This window comes from Canis lupus, chromosome 30 (assembly GCF_011100685.1).
Source record: "Canis lupus familiaris isolate Mischka breed German Shepherd chromosome 30, alternate assembly UU_Cfam_GSD_1.0, whole genome shotgun sequence".
In the NCBI taxonomy this organism is placed as follows: Eukaryota; Metazoa; Chordata; class Mammalia; order Carnivora; family Canidae; genus Canis; species Canis lupus.
In genome coordinates, this window is record NC_049251.1 from 29,810,600 (window position 1) to 29,835,450 (window position 24,851).

A 24,851-nucleotide genomic window follows, 5' to 3' on the forward strand; every position below is an offset into this window, starting at 1 on the left:
TTATTAATTAGTTGCATTTACTTTTAGGGAAAGATAAAACCTCCTTGAGTTTCACATTATAAATACAAATTTTATTTAAAGCTTTTTTGGTTATTCAAATAGAAAAAAGTTTTTAACTACTGTTAAACAAAAAATGGGAAGTGAGGTAATTCATCTTTTTGACAATAATCTTCTTTCCCTCCAACAGTGTCATCTTCTTTGATAGTCAAGGTAATTCCTTGTAAATAAGGCTTTTAATAAATTACAAATATGTAGTAGGTTCTTGTCCATCTACTTAACTACTTAATGCACTGTTGCATAGCAACAATTTTTTTTCCCCTGCTTCTTCTTTGTTGGAAGTCTGAGAGTCTGAAATCTGCATTGGCTTGGTTGAGCTTCGGAATCTTTCTGGTACCAGGAGTGCAGATATCCATTGTAGAAATCAGTAGCTGTTAGTGTTTTCTTGAGCATCACTGATCGAACACCAATCCAGCCATCCTAACGGGCAAACAACAGTGAACAGGCAGTGATGGCAAAACTGGCAATTTTAGCTTATACAACCTTTATCATGAAAACAAACAAACCTACAAATCTTTACCAAATGCCTAGCTGCAGACAGCACTGTACCAAGTAACATATATGATTCTTTGGCTCTAAGTTTACTACCAAGTGATAACAAATATACAGATCTGTATAAATAAAACAAATTTAAACACAAAGGGGACAGAATAAAGACGAGTGCCATATTGGATGGTACTTTACAGTGTTCAGAATATGCCCACATATCTTATTAGGATTGGTCATCAGAAATATAACTACTCTAAAAGTAGGCAGATCCAATATCATCCCTTGTGGGAACTAATGTTAGAAGAGAAAACTGATGCCCAGAGAAGTGAGTGATTTGTCTGAGGTGACATAACTGGTGGAACTTAAACTCACATGTTCAGACAACCTCAACCTCCGCTGCTTCTTGAGAGCAAACTGCAGATTTGCAATATAGACATTGCAAGGACAGACCCAGACAAGGACAGCAGACATGTGCACCCTCCACTGTTTGGGAATAAACTGAAGAAAGATGAAGAGAGGCTGATGTGGGGGCTCTGTATCCACAGTCTGTGTAGGTCGGATCACCCTATCACATACTTTAAACATGGCCTCTGGAGCACAAAACATTGCACATAACCATGGTAGGACAGAAAACACCAGGAGATGAAGAAACATGGTCATTTTATAGGCCGTTGTCATAAAATAATAATGGTTCTAAAGTCATTTTAAATAGGTTAAGAAATCTCTTTAACCACTATCAAACTGTAAAAGCAAGTAGGATACCCGTACTATAGTGGTTCAGGTAGGTACTCTGATATGGCTGTCTTCTGTGATCATTGTATTAGCAGGATGAGTTGCTAGTTGGACAAGACTTGTTAGTTATTAACAAGAACTTGTTAATTAAATTGAACTACTGAGAATATACAAGTTTCTTTTAAGAAAGCACTAAAGTTACTGAATCTTCTTTCAGTAATCATGCCTGGGTAAAATTGCATCACTTTCAAAAATTATCCTAGAGATTCTACTATTTCTTTTTTTTTTTTTTAAGATTTTATTTATTTATTCATAGACACAGAGAGAGAGGCAGAGACACAGGCAGAGGGAGAAGCAGGCTCCATGCAGGGAACCCGATGTGGGACTCGATCCCTGGTCTCCAGGATCACACCCCAGGCTGCAGGCGGCGCCAAACTGCTGCGCCACCGGGGCTGCCCGAGATTCTACTATTTCTCAAGAAAAATTAAACTGTCCATTGGCTCAATCTGATGAATAAACAGGTGAGTGAAGTCTTAACTAAAGATGATGAACCATAAATTTAGTAAAACAAATATAATTTAAAATTAAAGGAAAATGTACCTTGCAACGAACCAGCAGTATTTGTGACTGTTTGTGGTATATGACTGATCCTGGAATAACAGGTTGTCCTGTTAATTTTGGATCTAAAGAATTGGTGGGGTAGGGGAGGATAGGAGAGAGAATAAATAATTATGCAACTTCATGCTGTTTACAAATAAAAAACATCCCGGGAGGTAGTACTAATACTGGAGGGTGTAACTGCTGATGTCCTGACCCTGACATCCAAACTTATGATGGAGCCATGGTGCTCTGTATCTCAAACCCAAAAGTAAGCTTTCTATATACATATAGGAACTTGCCAGTCCTTTACCCAGTCTCCCAAAGATCAACATAAAAACGTCGAATTTAGAAGTTTTGACCATTTGGGGGAAATAGCTAGCTACCAGTGGTGAGGTATATAGGAAGCTTAGGATCTAAGCTGACCCTTCCATCCATGACCCAACAAATCCCAATTCTTAGATCCCTGGGGCACTCCGACTCCCTCTGAGCTGCACCAGCTCCCTTTGTGGCTCCCACTCCTTTAGTCCACCATATTGGGAGGGCACTGATGGGCCCTTAGAATGGACTGTCATAAAATGCTACACCCAGGCCTAGGAGTCTCACTGAGCTGCCCAGGGATTTTCATTATGATATTCAGCAGAATGAAACTGACCAAGTCATTTTGCATTTCTTGAAAATCTTAGTGTACAAAATCACAGAGCTTAACATGGGATAGTAACACTGCTTTGCCTACTTCCACATTCTTAGGATGACTGAAAAAATACATGTGAATGGACAACCAAAAAAGTAAGACAATGAATGTAAAGTATCATCATTACTGAACTGACACAAACTAAATCCTTATTTTTACTAAATGTGACCTATGATAAACAGACACATTTTCAAATGGCGAACAGTGAAGATATTTTCCACATCAGCTATTCAAGAGTTAGTACCAGTGAGGATTGAACTATTAACTTCAACCAAATCCAGAAGTTTAATGGTATTATCCATCCAGAGAGTCTGCAATGGAATCTGTAAATAAAATTAAAGAAGGTATGATAATGCAATACACTCAACCTCCAAACTCTTTTTAACTACTATCTTGCATTAATTTGGTCTAACTTCTCTCCCAATTACAGAAGAATTAGGAACCCAGTCTCTAAATCTTATGAAACAGAACACATATGTGACCCTCTACATCAGTCTCCAAAATTTATAATATCTTAAACACTATTTTAAAAATCAAGGTTTATATCTTTATTAATATTTCTAATTTATTTTTATGTTCATTTTAAAAAATACAAGCATTTACAACAACTATGCTAAAAAAAATTTAGGGGTGCTGGGCTGGCTCACTTGGAGGAGCTTGTGACTCTTGAACTTGAAGTCCTATGTTGAGTGTAGAGATACTTTAAAAAGTTTTTAAAAATTTAGAAAAATTCTGTACTCCCATCCCCAGAAGTAACCACTGTTAACAATTTGATGTGTATATCCTTGTATTTTTTTCTGCAAATATTATAAAAACCTAGAATATACTGTCTTAAAAGGAAGTCTTTTGCCTAAAGATGAAGCATGGGCAACTTTCATAGTGCATGCATATCTATTTCCCTCTTTATCTAGTGGCACAGTACTCTCACTTTGACTATATCCTAATTTATGCAACCAATACCTTTATAATGGATGTTTCAATTATTTTCAATTTCTTGCTACTATTAATGGCAATTTTTCTTAGTGTATGGCCCTTTAATCTTGGGTACAGCAATTTTTTTCTGTGCATAATTTTTAAATTTTTTTAAATTTTTAAATTAAAAAAAATTTAATGGAGTAATATTAACCAGTTTTTTCTTTCATGACTCCAGTAGTTCATGTCAAGCTTAAAAAAGGCTATCCCACACTTTAAGATTGCTAAATATTATAAAATCATTCAACTGTACTTTTCCCTTAGTTCTTTGTGGTTTCAATCTTTTACATTTAAATGCTTGATCCATCTAGAATTTGACTTTGAACGGCAGGATTTGAGGGCTTTCCCCCTCTAATGGTTAACCAGTTCCAGTTGTCTCAACCCTATTTACTGGACAATCCATTTCACCTTTCCCCACAGTGTGAAATGCCATTTCCATCACATTTTGATTTCAGATTAATAAAAATTAACATGTACCAGGAAATAAGTTCTCTCAAATTTCTGAAGTAAATAAATTTATTTTCAGATTATAGCTCAAACCTTTATTTCACAGATAAGGAAAGTGAGGCCCAGAGAAATGCAGCTATTTTCCCAAGTTTAGACACAGGTAGTTAGTTAATGGTAGAGCCTAGGACCAGAATCTAGGTTTCCTCATTCTCAGTTCAATGCTCTTTATGGCCTCCCCTAAAGAGGACATTTAATTTTCAGAAGAGTTAGGTCAAAGATTTGAACATGACATCAAAGAATTTAAATACATTTGAAGAAAAGTTCATAGGTGTTCATCACCTTACATATGACATATTTTAGGACAATATCCTCTTCTATAATTTGCTGGCTTATTTTTCTCTCACCTGCTTCCAGTAGAAGTTATGAAACAATTTTTACATGTATAACTTCTTTCTTTCAAAGAACTCAAAATACTTTTGGAATGTGCTGACTAAAGAAGGGTTTATATTTACTGAGAGTTATAAATATACTCGGTATATGGTTCTTTTTTTTTTAATCTTTTTTTAAAGATTTTAGTTATTTATTCATGATAGACATAGAGAGAGAGACAGAGACACAGGCAGAGGGAGAAGCAGGCTCCATGCAGGGAGCTCGATGTGGGACTCAATCCCGGGACTCCAGGATCACGCCTTGGGCCAAAGGCAGGCGCTGGAACCGCTGAGCCACCCAGGGATCCCCCTCGGTATATGGTTCTTGTTCAGAATATATACTTCTTATTCTTGAGGAGGGTAAAGCTCACCTTCACCTTATCATCACAGCGTTGCAGAAAGGGAAGGGATGGTAAAAATATAGTCATTTCAGTATTACCATCATTACTGTCAAAATCATATATTTGCACAGACTTAAAAAGGTTTATCTCCTTTGATCTTGGCAGTTGTGGACATGGTCATTAACCCATTTTTAGAGGTATAAAAGCAGAAACCCAGAGAAGATACAGGTTTTGCTCTCGGTTAGTAAATGACAGCTCTAGGAATCAAATTTCACCTTCTGGCTCCTAAATTATCATTCTGTTATAGCACAAACTTTTTCTCAGTGGAGAGGAAAGGTGAATTAGAGAAGATAAGGATCATTATATGGTAATGTAACTATGTTTAACTTTTTAAAGATTTAAGTAATCTCTACACCCAACATGGGGCTTGAACTCACAACCTCAAGATCAAGAGTTGTATTATACTCTAAACTGAACCAACCAGGTACCCCTGTGTTTAACTTTCTGAGGAATTGTCAAACTATTTTCCATAGCAGCTGTACTAGTTTGCATTCCTGCCAACAACATGAGGGTTCCAAATTTTTCCACATCCTTGTCAACACTTGTGATTGTCTGTTTTTTAAATGTTAGCAATCCTAATGGGTGTGCAGTGGTAACTACAGTTTTGATTTGCATTTTCCTAATGACTAATGAAAATGATTGTCTTTTCATGTGTTTATTGGCCGTTTATAGATCTTCTTGGAAGAAATATCTATTTAGATGCCTTGCCCATTTTCTAATCACATTTGCCTTTTTGTTGTAGAGTTGTAAGAGGTCTTATATATTCTGGATACAAGACTGTTATCAGATATATGATTTGCAAATATTTTCTTCTACTCCATAGGCTGTCTCTTCATATTCTTTTTCTTTTATGATTTTATTTATTTATTCATGAGAGACACACAGAGAGAGGCAGAGAGCCTGATGTGGGACTTGATTCCCGGACCTGGATCATGCCCTGAGCCAAAGGCAAACATTCAACTGCTGAGCCACTCAGGCATCCTCATCTCTTCATATTCTTGATGGTTTTCTTTGAAGTGCCAACAGTTTTTAATTTTTAAGTCTCACTTCTCTATATTTAGTTTGGTTGCTTAGGCTGTAGGCAACATATCTAAAAACTATTGCCTAATTCAAGGTCACAAAGACTTATCCCTATGTTTTCCTCCAAGAGTCTTATCATTTTAGCTTTTCTATTTAGGTCTCTATCTAGAGTTCATTTTTGTACATGGTGTGAGGTAGGAATCCAAATTCATTTCTTTTGATTGTGGATATCCAGCTGTCTGAGCACCATGTGTTAAAAAGACGATTCTTTCCCCATCAAACTATGTTGGTACCCTTATCAAAAATCAATTGATCATAAACACGAAGGCTTATTTCTGGGCTTTCAATTCTATTCCATTGAGAAATAGGTCTATCCTTATGTCAGTATCCCACTGTCCTCATTATTGTAGCTTTGTAGCAACTTTTGAAATTAGGAAGGGTAAGTTCTTTAATTTTCTTCTTCTTTTTCAAGATTTTTTTGGCTATTCTGGGTCTCTTGGGATTCCATATGAATTTTAGGATCATGTTGTCAATTTCTGCAAAGACATCAACTGGGGTTTTTATAGGAATTGTGTTGAATCTGTGGATCAATTTGGGGAACAGTGCCATCCTAACAATATTAAGTCTTCCAACCCATGAACAATGAAATCTTTCCATTTACTTAGGTCTTCTTTACTGCTTTTATTAGCTCTAAAAGTTTCTTTTGGGGGCAGCCCTGGTGGCCCAGAGGTTTAGCGTGCCACCTTCAGCCCGGGGTATGATCCTGGAGACCCAGGATCGAGTCCCACATCAGGCTCCCTGCATGGAGCCTGTCTCTTTCTCTCACTCTCTCTGTCATGAATAAAAAATAAATAAATAAAATAAAATGTTTCTTTTGGATTCTTTATGGTTTTCTATATGTAAGATCATGTCATCTGCACATAGAGTTTTATTTATTCCTTTGCAGTTCTGATTCCATATTATTTCTTTTTTCTTGCCTAATACCCCTAGCTAGAACTTCCAGTACAATGCTGAATACAAGTGGTGAGAATGGACATTTTTGTCTTGCTTCGACCTCGGGGTGGGGGGGGGGCGGGGGAGCAGGAAGCTTTCAAAGTTTTCACCATTAAATATGATGTTAGCTGTGGGTTTTTGTCAGGTTGATGAAATTCCCTTCTAGTCTTAGTTTGTTGAACATTTTTTATCATGAAAGGGTGTTGGATTTTGTTAAGTGCTTTTTCTGCAGCTACTGAGTAAACTGTGGATTTGCCCTTTATTCTGTTAATATGGTATATTACATGGGTTGATTTTTCTATGTTGATGCAACCTTACATTCCTCAGATAAACCTACTTGGTCATGGTATATAATCCTTTTTTATTTTTATTTTTATTTTTTTAATAATCCTTTTTAATACGTGGTTTGTTTTAGTTTTCTAATTCTGCTGAGGATTTTGCCGCTATATTCTTAAGGGATATTGATTTGTGGTTTTCTTTTCTTGTGCAGTCTTTTATCTTGTGTTGCCTACTTTAGGTTTTGTACTAGCTGCTCCCTCTGCCTAGGGATGCTATTTTCCTCATCTTGGCATAACTAGCTCCTTATTGTCTTTCAGATCTAAGCTTAAATGTCAGTTCAGAGATGCCTTCCCCACCTACCTAATCTAAAATAACCTCCAGTTAGTCTATCACATTTTCCTATTTTAATTTTTATCAAAACACTTATCACACTCTGTTTTAATTTATTTGCTTATTTGTTTCTGTCTTCTCATATGTTTATCTTTAGTACCTAGTACAATTCCTGACAAATCATAGGCTTTCAAAAAAATATTTTAATGAATGCTTGAATATATGAATAGTAGATAACATTTAATGAGTACCTACTCTTTGTCAGATCCTATACTAGATTTTTTTTTTTACTAGATGCTTTATATACATTATGTTAGCCCTAATTTTCAGATGAACAAACTAAAGCTCAGAGGCTAAGTAATTTTCCCAAGTCTACCAAATTAGGAAGTGACAGAGACAAGATGGAACCCAGCACTGCCTGGTTCTAAAGTCTATGTTCCTTTTCCTATGCCATTCTGCTGCAGTGGGAAAAGTACAGGGTATGAAGTCAGACAGATCTGATTCCAAACCTGCCTGTGATTAACAAGCATTGTGACCTTGAGCAACACTTAGTAACCACCCATTCTCTACTTTAAGCCTCAATTTCATCAACTTAAAATCAGGTAATACCCACACATGAGATTGTGATCCTCAGTGAAGAACTTGGCATCCTAGAGATATTTAGTGGCAGGTCTCCATCTTACTCAATATTAATAACAAGTGGTCTATTAAAAACCCCACACTTGGTAGTTCCCGAGTTCAAACAACACAAGAAGCTATCAAAATGAAGGGGGAAAAAACCAATACATTTGTCAAAGAACTGATAATTTAACTTAGCTTTTTTAAGAAGTTTTTTTTTTTTTTAACTTTTTAAAAAAGATTTTAAGTAATCTCTACATCTCAATGTGGGGCTTGAACTTACAATCCTAAAATCAAGAGTCACATGCTCCACCAACTGAACCAGCCAGGTCCCCTAAGGATTTTAATAAGTCTTTAATAAAAACTATAAGTATACATAAAGAACTATTTAATAAATAAGTTACAGTTACAACTCCATTTTGTATACCATCTGTAGAAATTGAGGATTTAAGAAGTTAGTTGTAGGGGTGCCTGGGTGGCTCAGTCAGTTGGGTGTTTGCCTTTGGTTTGGGTCATGATCCTAGAGTCCTAGGATTGAGCTCCATATCAGGCTCTCTACTCAGCGGGGGTTCTGCTTCTCCCTCTGCCCCTCCCCTGTTCATGTTCTCTCACTCTCTCTCTCAAATTTGTAAAAAGACTTAAAAAAAAGAATTTAGTTGTAAAAAAATTGGCTATGGGTAGAAAGATATACTAGAAAAAGCACTGGATTAGGAGTTAGAAGATTCAGATTCATTAGTGATGGAGCACTCTGAAGTTCATACTTCACTTTTATTCCTCTCATCTATGAGAAGGGTAATAAAATTTGGTTATGGGAAACTGCAAAATATATATTCAAAAGTGCTTTGTGAATTCTAAGGCCCATATAAAAACTTGAAGTCTGAAGAATATTTTAAAAATGAATTTCAGGGGGATCCCTGGGTGGCTCAGTGGTTTAGTGCCTGCCTTTGGCCCAGGGCGTGATCCTGGAGTCCTGGGATTGAGTCCCACATCAGGCTCCCTGCATGGAGCCTGCTTCTCCCTCTGCCTGTGTTTCTGCCTCTCTCTCTCTCTCTGTGTCTCTCATGAATAAATAAATGATATATTTAAAAAATAAATAAATAAAATAAAAATGAATTTCATATACAAAAGAATTTCTGAAAGCAGGGACTTGGACATATTTGTACACCAATGTTCACAGCAGCATTATTCACAATACCCAAAAGGTGGAAGCAATCCAAACCTCCATTGACAGATGAATGAATAAACAAAATGTGGTATATACATACAATGGAATATTTTTCAGACTTAAAAAGGAATGACATTCTGATACACGGTACAGCATAGATGAACCTTAAGGACATTATGCTAAGTGAAATTAGCCAGACACAGAAGAACAAATATTGTATGATTCCTCTTAGATGAGGTACCTAGAATAAACAAAGAGACAAAGTAGGATAGTGGTTACCAGGGATTGTGTGAAGGAGGAGTTGGGGACATTAGTGTTCAGTGGGTAGAGTTTCAGTTTGGGATGATGAAAAAGTTCTGGAGATGGATAATGGTAATGGTTGCACAATGGTATGAATGTACATAATGCTATTGATATATACACTTAAAAATTGTAAAAATAGTAAATTTATGTATGTTTTACCAAGTTATTATTATTATTTTCATTTGACAGAAAGAGCGAGTGAGCACAAGCAGGAAGAGGAGCAGCAGGCAGAGGGAGAAACAGGCTCCCTGCTGAGCAGACAGTCCGACCCAGGGCTCGATCCCAGGACCCCAGGATCATGACCTGAGCCAAAGGCAGATGCTTAACTGACTGCGCACCCAAGTGCCCGTATTTTACCAAATTAAAAAAAAAAAGTTTAAAAAATAGAATGAGGGCAGCCTGGGTGGCTCAGCAGTTTAGCGCTGCCTTTGGACCCTTTGGCCCTTTGCCTGGAGACCCAGGATCGAGTCCCATGTCGGGCTCCCTGCGTGAAGCCTGCTTCTCCCTCTGCCTATCTCTCTCTCTGTGTCTCTCATGAATAAATAAATAAAATCTTTAAAAAAAAAAAAAAAACAATGAATTTCGGTATTCTTTGGTTTAGTTTGAGATTCATTCCTAAATAAAAACATTTTGAAAGTAATTTCACATACATACACAAGTAGGTAAAACTGCAATCTGATTTCCAACTTACTATATTTCCAATGGCACGATAAAGTCTGAATATTTGCTCTGAAGTTTGTTCCTCCCATTTTATACAGCTGGTACCAGCAGAAATCTTAGGAGCTACAAGATAAAACCAAGAGCAAGAAAAAATATTAGATTCAATGTCCATGAATTAATAACTATTGATTGATGTGGAATAATAGATGCAAGAGAACTTGTATTATTTTATCAACTTTTGAATATGTTTGAAATTTTTAAGATGAAGTAAAAATAAATCAGTTATACTAATACTAAGAGAAAAAATGAATGCATTTCTTTATAATCTGGGAGTAGAAAAAGCCCTTATAACAATGACTCAAAATCCAGAAACAATTAAAGAATGATAAATATGACTACATAAAAATAAGATTTAATAAAAATAAACTTTTTAAGACAAAAAGAAAGGTCATAAATCAAGTTGAAAAACAAATGACAGGGGTACCTGGCTGGCTCAGTTGGTAGAGGATGTGACTTTTCTTTTTAAGACTTTATTTATTTATTCATGAGAGACACAGAGAGAGAGGCAGAGACATAGGCAGAGGGAGAAGCAGGCTCCCTGTGGGGAGCTCAATGCAGGACTATTCCAGGACCACAGGATCATGACCTGAGCCAAAGGTAGATGCTCAACCACTGAGCCACCCAGGTGCCCTGAGCATGTGATTCTCAATCACAGGGTCATAAGTTTGAGCCCCACATTGAGTGTAGAGATTAGTTAAAAAACAACAATAACAAAAACAAAACCTGAAGGTATTTGTAATTTTTAACATGATAGTTTAGATTTATAAAAAATAAAAAATTTATAATTACATGTTAATCTAAAATATCTATGTAATATAATATTAATATATCTAAGGGCATTTATGTTTATTATGCAGACTTATTTATATCTATTATATAAAGTACTCCAAAAAACTGAGAAGAAAAAGACCAAAAATATGATAGAAAAATGGCAAAAGATACAATGTCCCTTCCTGGAAAAAAGAAATGCAAATAGTCTTTAAACACATAAAAAGATCCTCAATGTCACTTATAGAAGTAATGTAAATTAAAACTACTCCAGGATGTAATTGCTTGTCTATTTGATTCAGAACTAAATATGCTTCAAGTTATTTATAATGGCATTATTTGAAATAGAAGTTTGGAAACAACCAAAATGTCCATCATCCATCAATTGGGGATCTGTTGAATAAATTATGATACATCCACACAAGTGAGAACTATGCTGCCATAAAAAGGAATGAGAAAAAAAAAAAAGGGAATGAGGAAAATCTCTTCTATGGAGAGGAAAGGATTTCCAGGGTACACTGTTAAAGTAAAACAAAACAAAACAAAAAGCAACAAAAAACACAAAGGTACAAAAGAGTATATATTTTATGCCACCTTTTGTGGAAGAAAAAAGAAAATATGAATTTAAAAGTATGTGGTATTTGCTTGTTTTGATAAAAGTAAACAACTGGAAGGCTAAAATCAGATACTCCTAAAATTACAGAGGGAGGGGAAACAGGGAGGAGGAGCTACGGATGGAAGTGAGACTTCTCTGAGTATAATTTTTCAAATAGGTTAAAAATTTTAATCATATAGATGTTTTATATGATTCAAAATATAAAATTTGGGCAGTCCGGGTGGCTCAGCGGTTTAGCGCCGCCTTCAGTCCAGGGCCTGATCCTGGAGATCAGGGATCAAGTCCCACATGGGGCTCCCTGCATGGAGCCTGTTTCTCCCTCTGCCCGTGTCTCTGCCTCTCTCCCTCTGTGTCTCTCATGAATAAATAAAATCTTAAAAAATAAATAAATAAAATTTAATCATAAAGAGAAAAAAAGCAACTCTGAAAGCTGAAAACAAACTGAAACAAACAAACCTAATTATATATCAAACTAGGTAGCAAAAAAAAAAAAAAAAAGGAAAAAAATTATCTCCAGTAAGTCTTTTTTTTTTTTTTTAAAGATTTTATTTATTTATTCATGAGAGATACAGAGAGGAGGAGGCAGACACATAGGCAGAGGGAGAAGCAGGCTCCTTGCAGGGAGCCCGATGTAGGACTTGATCCAGGAATTCCAGGATCATGTCCCGAGGCAAGGGAAGACCTCAGCCACTGAGCCACCCAGGCATCCATCCCTCCAGTAAGTCTTTTTTTTTTCTTTTTAATTTTTTATTGGATGGGATCCCTGGGTGGCGCAGCGGTTTAGCGCCTGCCTTTGGCCCAGGGCGCGATCCTGGAGACCCGGGATCGAATCCCACGTCGGGCTTCCGGTGCATGGAGCCTGCTTCTCCCTCTGCCTGTGTCTCTGCCTCTCTCTCTCTCTGTGTGACTATCATAAATAAATAAAAATTAAACAAATATATATATATAATTTTTTATTGGAGTTCAATTTGCCAACATATCGCATAACACCCAGTGCTCATCCCGCCAAGTGTCCCCCTCAGTGCCCATCACCTAGTCACCCCAACCCATCACCTACCTCCCCTTCCACTACCTCTTGTTCATTTCCCAGGGTTAGGTGTCTCATTGTCACCCTCACTGATATTTTCACTCATTTTCTCTCCTTTCCCTTTATTCCCTTTCACTAATTTTTATATTCCCCAAAGGAATGAGACCATATAACATTTGTCCTTTTTCGATTGACTTATTTCACTCAGCATCATACCCTCCAGGTCCATCCACGTGGAAGCAAATGGTGGGTATTTGTCGTTTCTAATGGCTGAGTAATAGTCCATTGTATACATAGACCACATCTTCTTTATCCATTCATCTTTCAATGGACACCAAGGCTCTTTCCACAGTTTGCCTATTTTTTTTTTTTTTTTTTTTTGCCTATTGTGGACATTGCTGCTATAAACATCGGGGTGCAGGTGTCCCAGTGTTTCACTGCATCTGTATCTTTGGGGTAAATCCCCAACAGTGCAATTGCTGGGTCTTAGGGCAGATCTATTTTTAACTCTTTGAGGAACCTCCACACAGTTTTCCAGAGTGGCTGCACCAGTTCACATTCCCACCAACAGTGCAAGAGGGCTTCCCCTTTCTCCACATCCTCTCCAACATTTGTGGTTTCCTGTCTTAATTTTCACCATTCTCACTGGTGTGAGATAGTATCTCATTGTGGTTTTGATTTGTATTCCCCAGTGATGCGGAGCATCTTCTCATGTGCTTTTTGGCCATGTCTATGTCTTCCTCTGTGAAATTTCTGTTCATGTCCTTTTCCCATTTCATGACTGGATTGTTTGTTTCTTTGCTGTTGAGTTGAATAAGTTCTTTATAGATCTTGGATACTAGCCCTTTATCTAGTCAGGGTCAAATAGGTCATTTGCAAATATCCTCTCCCATTCTGTAGGTTGTCTTTTAGTTTTATTGACAGTTTCTTTGGCTGTGCAGAAAGCTTTTTATCTTGATGAAGTCCCAATAATTCATTTTTGCTTTTGTTTCTATTGCCTATGGATGTATCTTGCAAGAAGTTGCTGTGGCCAAGTTCAAAAAGGGTGTTGCCTGTGTTCTCCTCTAGTATTTTGTTGGAATCTTGTCTCACATTTAGATCTTTCATCTATTTTGAGTTTATCTTTGTGTATGGTGTAAGAGAATGGTCTAGTTTCATTCTTCTGCATGTGGATGTCCAATTTTCCCAGCACCATTTATTGAAGAGACTGTCTTTTTTTCTGATGGATAGTCTTTCCTGCTTTGTTGAATATTAGTTGATCATGAAGTTGAGGGTCCGCTTCTGGATTCTCTATTCTTTTTTTTTTTTTTTTAATTTTTTTTTAATTTTTATTTATTTGTGATAGTCACAGAGAGAGAGAGAATGAGGCAGAGACACAGGCAGAAGGAGAAGCAGGCTCCATGCACCGGGAGCCCGACATGGGATTCGATCCCAGGTCTCCAGGATCGCGCCCTAGGGCCAAAGGCAGGCGCCAAACCGCTGCGCCACCCAGGGATCCCTGGATTCTCTATTCTGTTCCATTGATCTATGTGTCTGTTTTTGTGCCAGTACCACACTGTCTTGATGACCACAGCTTTGTAGTACAACCTGAAATCTGGCATTGTGATGCCCCCAGCTATGGTTTTCTTTTTTAAAATTCCCCTGGCTATTCGGGGTCCAGTAAGTCTTGAACACAGTACTCTGACTGCACACTCTTAGCAGGATATATTAAAAAAAAAAGAAAACCTGCAGAGAAATCTGAAATATTACTCAGTAGTTTTACTGTTTGTAGTAATACTAGTAGTGTAATTTTGAAACTATTTTACGTCTAGTAATTAAATAAATAGGTCAGTTTAACTTTTGAAAAGATAATTCCGTTTATTTATTTATTTATTTTTAAATTTATTTATTTATTCATGATAGACAGAGAGAGAGAGGCAGAAACACAGGCAGAGGGAAAAGCAAGCTCCATGCCAGGAGCCTGACGTGGGACTCGATCCCGGGGCTCCAGGATTGCGCCCTGGGCCAAAGGCAGGTGCCAAACCGCTGAGCCACCCAGGGATCCCCGATAATTCAGTTTAAAAGAAAACGCTGGGATCCCTGGGTGGCTCAGCAGGTTTAGCACCACCTTTGGCCTAGGGCGTGATCCTGGAGAGCCAGGGTTGAGTCCTACATCGGGCTCCCTGCATGGAGCCTGCTTCTCCCTCTGCCTCTCTCTCTCTCTCTCTCTCTGTCTCTCATGAATAAATAAATAAAATCTTTAAAAAATAAATAAATAAAAATAAAAGAAAAACCCTGAAATTCAAAATCTGAATCGGGGGTGCCTGGGTGGCTTTATCAGTTGAGCATCTGCCATTTTGGCTCAGGTCATGATCTAAGTCGTCAGATGGAGCCCAGACTCAGGCTCCATGCTCAGCAGAGTCTGCTTGTCCATTTCCCTCTGCCCCTCCCTGCTCTCTCAAATAAATAAATAAATAAATAAATAAATAAATAAATAAATAAATAAATCAAACCTTAAATAAATATATAAAAAATTGAATCAGTAACTGTATGAACTCAAATATTATTTAAAAAATTTAATGCCTCACCTTGTCCACTGACACCTTATCTTGAAACACACTGTTGTACCAGGTGATTTTCTAAATACCACTCCCCCAACTAAAATGATCAAGGGAGAGATGGCTGATTCCAACATGGGACAGAGAATTCATGAAGTGAGCCTGGGACATCTTATAAAAGAAAGCAAGGAAGCACTGAAAAACTAGTTGAGGCTGTCGAAAGGATGCAGGACCCAGCTTTAAGGGGCTCCCACTGGCCAAATTTAGGATGACTTGAAGAGCACAAAGCATTATAAATGTAATTAACTGGGAGCGACTGGGTGGCTCAGTAGCTGAGCGTTTGCCTTCGGCTCAGAGCCTGATCCTGGTCCTGGGATCAAGTCCCACATGAGGCTCCCTGCAGGGAGCCTGCTTCTCCCTCTGTCTGTGTCTCCGCCTCTCTCTGTGTATCTCTCATGAATAAATAAATAAAATCTTAAAAAAAAAATCCACTAGTCCAATCATAATTTTAAGAACTCATTTGCCACCATAATTGAAGATGATTATGGTACCAACTTCTTCCTCTAAAAATTAGTAGAAAAGGAATTAAGCATTGATCTTGCCATTTAGGATGAACTAAGTAAGATTCATTGTTAATTAATGAGGAAAAGCTCTTCTTTACAGAATAAAGTCAGATATTAAAAGCAAAAGGAATTGGAAAATGACCATTTTGTAATCCCAAGTGAAATAATCCATTCAGGGAAGAAGCATCAACCCATGCCAAAATCATTACGTGAAAGCTTGTTAGAGAACAGGATATTTGCATGGTGCCAAAGTATTATCCCACAGATTACTTGCCAACTGCAAAGGGAAAAGCGAATCTTTACACTGGACTCAACCAAGTGACCTATCTGAACTTCACCAGCCTTGCTGCAACCTGATATTTGGCTCACTGATGTGACATCCAAAAACTAGAGCAGAGAGAGGTGACACTTCTCTGAGTTTATCCTTGTAGACAGTTTTGACTTTTGAATCATGTAAATGGTTTTACATGTTTGAGAAATAAATCATAAATAAAAATAAAAAAGCAATCCTTAAAATTAAAAACAAATACCACTGGAACACAATACCATCTATGAAATACTCTTTCCAGAAACTTCAAGCCTGAGTCTAATCAAACTCTTAGAACTTCCAGTTCACAAGAAGTATGAAGGCTAAAAAAAAACAAGTTAAATAACACTGGAAGGAAACAGACAACTGGCCTGGTCTCTTCAAAAAGTCAATGACAGGGATGCCTGGGTGGCTCAGCGGTTGAGTGTCTGCCTTCGGCTCAGGGCGTGATCCCACAGTCCTGGGATCGAGTCCCACATCAGGCTCCCTGCATGGAGCCTGCTTCTCCCTCTGCCTATGTCTCTGCCTGCCTCTCTCTTTATGTCTCTCATGAATGAATAAATAGAATCTTTAAAGAAAAGAAAAGTCAATGACGTGGAGCGGGGGAAAATAATGGAGGAATTACTCTAGCTTAAAGAGGCATACCAACTGATTACAATTAGATACTAGTTTGAAAAACTATACAGCTAAAGAATAAGTTTTTAGACAATTGGGAACATTTATGTACTGGATATTAAATGCTATTAGGGAATTATTCATTTCTCTTAAGACATGCACGCTGAAATACTTAGGAGGTAAAGGTTATGATACAGGCCCAGGGCGTGATCCTGGAGACCCGGGATCGAATCCCACATCGGGCTCCCTGCATGAGCCTGCTTCTCCCTCTGCCTGTGTCTCTGCGCCTCTCTCTCTGTGACTATCATAAATAAATAAAAATTAAAAAAAAAAAAAAAGATTTAGGGATCCCTGGGTGGCGCAGCGGTTTGGCGCCTGCCTTTGGCCCAGGGCGCGATCCTGGAGACCCGGGATCGAATCCCACATCGGGCTCCCGGTGCATGGAGCCTGCTTCTCCCTCTGCCTGTGTCTCTGCCTCTCTCTCTCTCTCTCTCTCTCTGTGTGTGACTATCATAAATAAATAAATAAAAAAAATTTAAAAAAAAAAAAAAAAAAAAAGGTTATGATACATACCTCTGAAGGATTAAGCAGAAATTTAAAAATATATACTAAGTAAACATCCATATGCAGAGAAAGAATATATGACCAAATACTAATAATTGTTGAGTCTAGGTTAAATAGGTATACACCATTTAAAGATTTATTGGGGTGCCTGGATGGCTCAGACAGTTGAGTGTCTGCTTTCAGCTCAGGTCATGATCCCCAGGTCCTGGGATCGAGCCCCACAATGTGGCAGGAGGGAGGATAGTCTCTGCTAAGCAGGGAGTCTGCTTCTCCCTCTCTCTCTCTGCCTCTATCACTCTCTGTCTCAAACGAATAAAATCTTAAAAATAAAGAAGAGAACTTATTTTTAAAGAAATTAAAGATTTATTTATTTTAGAGAATAGGAGGGGCAAAGGGAGAGGAAGAGAGAGTCTCAAGCAGACTCCCCACTGAGCACAGAGCCCAATGTGGGGTTTGATCTCACGACCCTGAGATCATGACCTAAGCCAAATACAAGAGCTGGATGCTTAACCCACTGAGCCACCCCAACACCCTGGTATTCATTATCTTTTAACTTCTCTCTTTGTTTGGTACTTTTCAATATAAAGATAGTTTAAAGTTAAGATTCTTTATTTATTTACTTATTCATGAGACAGAGAGGCAGAGACACAGACAGAAGGAGGAGAAGCAGGTTCCATGCAGGGAGCCTGACGAGGGACTTAATTCTAGAACCCCAGGATCACACCCCAAGCCAAAGGCAGATGCCCAACCACTGAGCCACCCAGGCATCCCAGGAAAAACATTTCCAATCCTTCAAGAGACTACATGCTAAGAGGGAATGGGAGACCATACCAGCCATTCTTTGGAAAAGGACATATAAGTGGGCAATCTTGAGTCAAAATTAAGGGTGATGTGCCAGTGAAGTCAGAGCACTCAGGTGCTATCATGACAGACAAAACCTGGTGAAGGAGGTAGGGATCTCTGCAGTCTTCACTTACCATGTGTCACTCCCTCAGTTGGTTGTTGCCTTCCATTGCTCAAACTCTCAGGCAAATTTTTCAAAACTGAAATTAGCTTTAAAAAAAAGGAGAGCAACATATTCAAGATGAAAAAAACAAAAGTAGAAATACATTATGATTCAGTACCATGACATTAGAGAAAGTTTTGAAGGAGCTGTGTGGCAGGGTAGGGTGGTAAACTGGATTGAGCTGTGACAATACAGGTCTACTCAATGGAGTTTCAATGTTGCTGTCTGCAGAGGACAGAGCGATGATGTGCTTCCAGAGAATGCTGAGCTTTGCTGGCTATGTAAGCTGTTGGTGTCAGGACAGCATGGGCTCAGGAATCCACACTCTAACCCCATAGGAGGTGAAGGCAGTGGAGCCCCAAAGAAGGAGAATGAATTCTGGAGACACACTGTTTTGGGTTCAAATCTCAATTCCACTACCTACTCATGTGTCATTGTGGAGAAGTTATTTGACTTGTGTGGCCTTCACAGTCATCATCTGTAAAACAGGTGACAGTAACAGCTACCTCAAAGGTTAATTGGGAAGGTAAAAAAAAAAAAAAAAAAAATCTACAGAGGATCCAGAATAGCCCTGGCACACGAGCCAGTGTTCAAAAAACGAGAGCCACTATTACAATACCATTTCTGAGGTGAGTGCCTAGATTAGGAAGCACCATCTAGATAGTTAGGGAAAAACTGTCCTCTACAGAATATTAACCAGTTCATATGAAAATCACTGATTTGGTTGTTTAGCATTCACTCAGATCTACTGCATGCAGATCTGAGCTATGCAAAGCCAGAGTTCATTCACAGCAAAGGGATCAGCAGAACTCCAGTGCGTATGGAGATTATGACCACCATGCAGGCACAGAGGTGGGAGGAGTGCTGGGTCTCTGAGGGAATGGCAGTTGGTGAGTCTGACAGGGGCACCAGGTGAGTCTAGGAGTTGGGAGGGTGAACCCTGAAAGAAGTGTCTAAAGGTCTCACGGGAACATGGTGGGGCCACAGAAGCTCATGTGCTTCAGGAGAATCTTTATGAAGTACCCACTCTGTGCTTTTCCCAAAGACTCACATGAGAAATGCCAACCTCAATTGTAGGAAGCAAGGATAAAAATCACTTAAGAAAAAAAAAAGATGAAAATTATGTATCAGGAAAGCATTCTTTGCATCATAAAAAGTTAGGAGACCTAGTGAATGAGTACAAACCAGTGAGATATTAGAGGACCCTACCATGTCAGCACCCAGTCTTGACAGCATTGCCTCCAGTTCCTTGGCGGTGCTCTTAGGTGGCACAGGAACCGTTTCCTGTTTGATAATTGGGCCGACATCAAACCTGACAAAAATCAAAAGCAAATAACATTATTCTTTCTTTCTTTTTTTTTAAAGATTTATTTATTTATTTATTTATTTATTTATTTATTTATTTATTTATTTATGATAGACATAGAGTGAGAGAGAGAGAGAGAGAGACAGGAGGAGGGAGAAGCAGGCTCCATGCTAGGAGTCTGACGTGGGACTCGATCCCGGGACTCCAGGATCGCGCCCTGGGCCAAAGGCAGGCGCTAAACTGCTGAGCCACCTAGGGATCCCCAACATTATTATTTCTTAAGATCAATATGTTTGTCTACATGAGTGTTTACATACCACAAGGATGGTTTAACTCTGGCTATTATCTATAAGCAAAAGAGAAATGTCAGTTTGAAAGAAGAGAAAGCACAATCTGGCCTGTACTCAGATTTTATATCTATCTTTTCCTAAAAGAAAAAAGTATGAAGTTGTATAGCAGAAATTTAATTGCAGTTGTAAATAGCTCCTTTAGTAATAAATAGTATTTTAAAAGTTTCTATTTATACAATAAAGGCGTAGAGCAAAAAATTTCTTTTCCTAGGAAGTACTATTAAGAAATGCATAACGGGGAACCCTGGGTGGCGCAGCAGTTTAGCGCCTGCCTTTGGCCCAGGATGCGATCCTGGAGACCCGGGATCGAATCCCATGTCGGGCTTCCGGTGCATGGAGCCTGCTTCTCCCTCTGCCTGTGTCTCTGCCTCTCTCTGTCTCTCTCTCTCTGTGACTATCATAAGTAAATAAAAATTTAAAAAAAAAATTAAAAAAAAAAAAAAAAAAAAAGAAATGCATAACGATTTCTTTCTAGATTTCCTTTCTCAAAGGACAAGAGTTGTGCCTGGTTATGAGTAGGTACAAGTTTGTTTTCCCAGTCTTACAATTTGCATCAAGCTCTGTAAATACTGCTATGAGCTTTTATTAGAAATATGCCCTATTTTAAATATTCAACTTTGCAGTTGTTAATTCTATTTTCAACCTCTGAGCTTTAATAAAATGCTTACTATGAAAAATTGCAAACATCCACAAAAAACAGGAGTGAATAGTCTTCTTGGATCCCCAGAGTTTAGAATTATCAAAGTTTTGCAACTCATTTCATCTGGCCCTCTCGTTTTCTGAATTAAGTTAAAGCAAATCCCATGCAGTTGTTCTTGTGAACCAATGAATTATTTTCTGTGGGGACATTAGGTGATAACAGATAGGGGCTTAATATAATTCTGTTTTAGACTTTAGTAGGATAAAAAAAATGAAATGCTTAAGACAGTTATATTACACATTGGCATACAATGTAGTCCTAATTCAGGTTGCAAAAATTTTTTGACCAAAGAAACCAAGACCAGCAAAACCAAGATTCATTACAACTCATATACAAAAATCCATCTTTCATTTACACAATGCTTTTTTATGGAAGTCCAGTTGTTAATAATATAATTTACTTCAATTAACAAGTTAAACATTTCACAAGGACTGGGATAACTGCAATAATACAAAACCACATACAGTGTATGTCAGAAAATAGGAAAAGACACAAAGGGAAGGCACTCTGGAGTTAGAGGAATTAGTGAGCACTATCCATTCACCCACTTCCACGTCCCCTCCAAACAGACTGAAATCAACATTCAAAACCATAAAGTCTCAAGAAAAGAAAATGTCTTCTACCTTTTAGGTCTAATTTGCATAATCGTCACTCCAGTAATTGTGTCTCCATGAAGCACAGTATGGATTATAGGGGCTGGACCACGCCACCTCGGGAGGCAACTGGGATGGACATTCAACATGCCACTGAGTCAGAGAAGGCAGAAATTAGTGGTGCAAGTGGGCTTTACCACTTAGTTCCTGCTACCTAAACAAATATGCAACTTTTTATCATTACACTTCCCCAGAAAGTTTGAAAATCAAAGTTGAATCTAGTTTTATGCCACCTGTGAAGGGAGTCAGAGATGAAGTTTACTCTCTTACCATAAGAGACCAATGAAACTCAATTAAAAACAGAACAACTATTCATTGTCCCAAAGATATTCCACTGCAGTCTGTGATATCTGGGAGTTTTTAAAGATTTTATTTTTTATTTTATTTATTATTATTATTTTTAAAGATTTTATTTATTCATGAAAGACACAGAGAGAGAGGCAGAGACACAGGCAGAGGGAGAAGCAGGCTCCATGCAGGGAGCCCGACCTGGGACTTGATCCCAGGACTCCAGGATCACGCCCTGAGCCAAAGGCAGATGCTCAACCGCTGAGCCACCCAAGCATCCCAAAGATTTTATTTTTTAAATAAAGTCTATACTCAACATAGGGCTCGTGAATCTACAACCCCAAGATCAAGAGTCACATGCTCCACCAACTTAGCCAGCCAGGTGTCCCTGGGATTTTTTTTAAATAAAAGCAAAAAATACCTTTTATACTGTAGGAGAAAAAGCACTCAAACCCTACTGTGCATCTATGGACAATGTGAATATTTATAGTTTCTTCCAGTTACCCTGTTTCATTTTGTTTGCCTATAGAGTCACTAAAACAAGTTTCTTGAATCTTCCTATCTAGTCACCTTTGCTGTTTATCCCAACACATCTATTGCTCATAGACGAGCAATTTAAATCATTTACTAAGTAAGCTGATTAGTTTGATGTCTCCATTATAGGAATATGCAAGTGGGAGTTTGTTTTTTTATTTTTTTAAAGATTTTATTTATTTATTCATGAGATACACACACACACAGAGGCAGAGACATAGGCAGAGGGAGAAGCAGGCTCCATGCAGGGAGCCCGAAGTGGGACTTGATCCCGGACTCCAGGATCATGCCCTGAGCCGGAGGCAGACGCTCAACTGCTGAGCCACCCAGGCATCTCGAAGTGTGAGAGTCTTATATTCAAAGTTCCATTGCTCAGACCAGTCTCATTCATCAACAAATATTCACTGAGCACAGTCCATGTGCTGGCACTGTTCTAAGTGATGGCGTTACAAGCAACACTGAACCAAAAGAGAAAAAAATTATACACACAGGGAGCTTACATGCCAAGAGCGGGAGATAAGCCAATACAAAAATGTGTAAAAAGTTTGGCAGATGGTTCTAAGGGCTGTGGAGAAAAATAAACCAGAGCAGGGGTAGGAGTACTGGGTGGGAGGCTACAAGTTTCATAGGGGTCACAAAGTTTACCAGTAAGAAGACAACACTTGAACAAAGATGTTAGGAGGTAATGGACTAAGCCATGCAGACATATTCCAGGCAGAGGGAACAATAAATATCTTGAAGAAAGCAAATGTTCAGCAAGTTCAAGGAACAGCAGAGAGGCCAGTGTGGCTGGAGTGGAGTGAATCTGAGGAATAACACTAGAAGATGAGGCCACAGTTAAGATGGAACCAAACCTACCCAGAAGGCAGGCAGGTCCCTACAGGCCCATATAAGGACTTTCAGGTCTTCTGAATGAGATGGAGAAACATCAGAGAATTTTGAGCAGAGTGATGTGATCCAACTTCTGTTTTAAAAGGATCATTTTGGCTGCTGGGTTGGTAGAAGACCAAGAAGGCCAAGGACAGCAGACAACAGGTGGAGCTTACTGGAGTACAACAGGTCAGAGTGGTAGCAGTGAAAGTGTTGAAAGAGCCAGTCAGATTCTAGATAGAATTCAAAGGCAGAGCCAATGGGATTTCCTGATGGATGGGATGTGTGGTGAGGGAAGGACTCACGAGCGACTGAAAGGTTTTGAGTCTGAACAACTAGAAGGGTAGAGTTGCCATTTACTGAGATGAAGATTTGGGGAGGAGCAGGTTTTGGGCAAAAGTTCAGGAATGCAATTTAGGACACCTTAAGTGTAAGGTGCCTCTCAGACACCCAAGGAGAACTGTGGAGGAGGCAGTGGGTATTGGTGGCCTGGAGTTCAGGGAGAGATCTGGGAATTGTCAGCATATATATGGAATTTAAATGAGGGTGGGTGAGAACCCACAGATCAAGAGCATCATACATTTCAACAATTAATGCACTAACAAGATGTTTTAAGAGAAAATAGTAAAGAAATCAGAATTAGAATTCAAGTCATTATACTTTAGACACCAGGCCCATATATAAAGACCAAGGCTTCTATACTGTATTCCCTTAAAAAAAAAAAAAAAAAAAACACTTACTAGGGAAATTTAAGAATAAGAGCCTCACTCAAAAGTCGGCCAAATGAAGCTACCACTCCAACGTCGTACTCTCCAGATCCCACATCTGGCCACTCATACACTGGAAGCTGAGACTGGACAGCATATTGCTTCACTGGCAGTCCTTTTGGTGATGGAGAGGGCACTGTGACCACCTCCAAATTTTCAATTAACTCTTCCTCTTTATTTTCCCTAAGTTGGAAAGATTGGAAGAAAATGTGAATTTTAAGACAATGACTCAAAGTTAAACTACTTCACATACTACCACAGTACTTTTATTTTTTTTTTAATTTTTTAAAATTTATTTATGATAGTCACACACAGAGAGAGAGAGAGAGAGAGAGAGGCAGAGACATAGGCAGAGGGAGAAGCAGGCTCCATGCACCGGGAGCCTGACGTGGGATTCGATCCCGGGTCTTCAGGATCACGCCCTGGGCCAAAGGCAGGCGCTAAACCGCTACGCCACCCAGGGATCCCCCACAGTACTTTTATGATTAAATTCATGAAACAATTAAGGGTAAGTGATTAAAACTAGCACAACTGAGAGACTGAGTTTTTATTTTGTACTTAATTTTAGTTATTTGTAATTTAAAGAGCCACATGTGGCTAGTGGCTACTGTTTGGATAGCATGGTTCTAGAAATTTCCTGTGCATACAGAAACTATACGGTGCAGATACTTTACACAATTAGAATTTTATATGCAAAATACTCTGCATTTTGTTTTGTTTTTTTTTTTTTAGAACACTATTACTATTATGTGGTGAGTCTTTTTATAAAGTGGGTTACGGTGATCCCTGGGTGGCTCAGCGGTTTAGCGCCTGCCTTTGGCTAAGGGCATGATCCTGGGGTCCCAGGATCGAGTCCCACAACGGGCTCCCTGCATGGAGCCTGCTTCTTCCTCTACCTATGTCTCTGCCTCTCTCTCTGTCTCTCATGAATAAATAAATAAAATCTTTTAAAAAAAGCGGCGGGGGGGGGGGTGGCGGTTAAGAATACATTTGCTTGTATATCCAGCAAACATTTCTAGAATAAGAGAACAGTGGCTGTCTCTGAAGAGAAGAACTGGATATAGGAGATAGAGGTGGAAAGAACTGACTTTTCACTATAATATCCTTTGAACCTTTTGAATTTTTTTTTTTTAAA

At 38.6% G+C, this 24,851-nt stretch overlaps 1 protein-coding gene across 2 annotated transcripts in view; it reads right to left on the reverse strand.

Annotated features, from left to right (window-relative positions):
- The window catches only part of MTFMT (mitochondrial methionyl-tRNA formyltransferase), a 27,020-nt gene continuing 2,169 nt past the window's right edge, over positions 1 to 24,851 (reverse strand). The window contains exons 2-9 of one of the 2 annotated variants that reach the window (XM_038580712.1): positions 23,690 to 23,899; positions 21,228 to 21,350; positions 19,458 to 19,560; positions 18,220 to 18,295; positions 10,217 to 10,308; positions 2,814 to 2,892; positions 1,879 to 1,961; positions 1 to 477 (exon numbers count right to left, since the gene is read on the reverse strand). In XM_038580712.1, the coding sequence (XP_038436640.1) occupies positions 283 to 477; positions 1,879 to 1,961; positions 2,814 to 2,892; positions 10,217 to 10,308; positions 18,220 to 18,295; positions 19,458 to 19,560; positions 21,228 to 21,350; positions 23,690 to 23,899 (961 nt within the window). In that variant the 3' untranslated portion in view covers positions 1 to 282. Of the gene's footprint in view, positions 478 to 1,878; positions 1,962 to 2,813; positions 2,893 to 10,216; positions 10,309 to 18,219; positions 18,296 to 19,457; positions 19,561 to 21,227; positions 21,351 to 22,281; positions 22,538 to 23,689; positions 23,900 to 24,851 lie in introns of those variants that run through there. The other variant, XM_038580713.1, reaches the window with a different exon arrangement.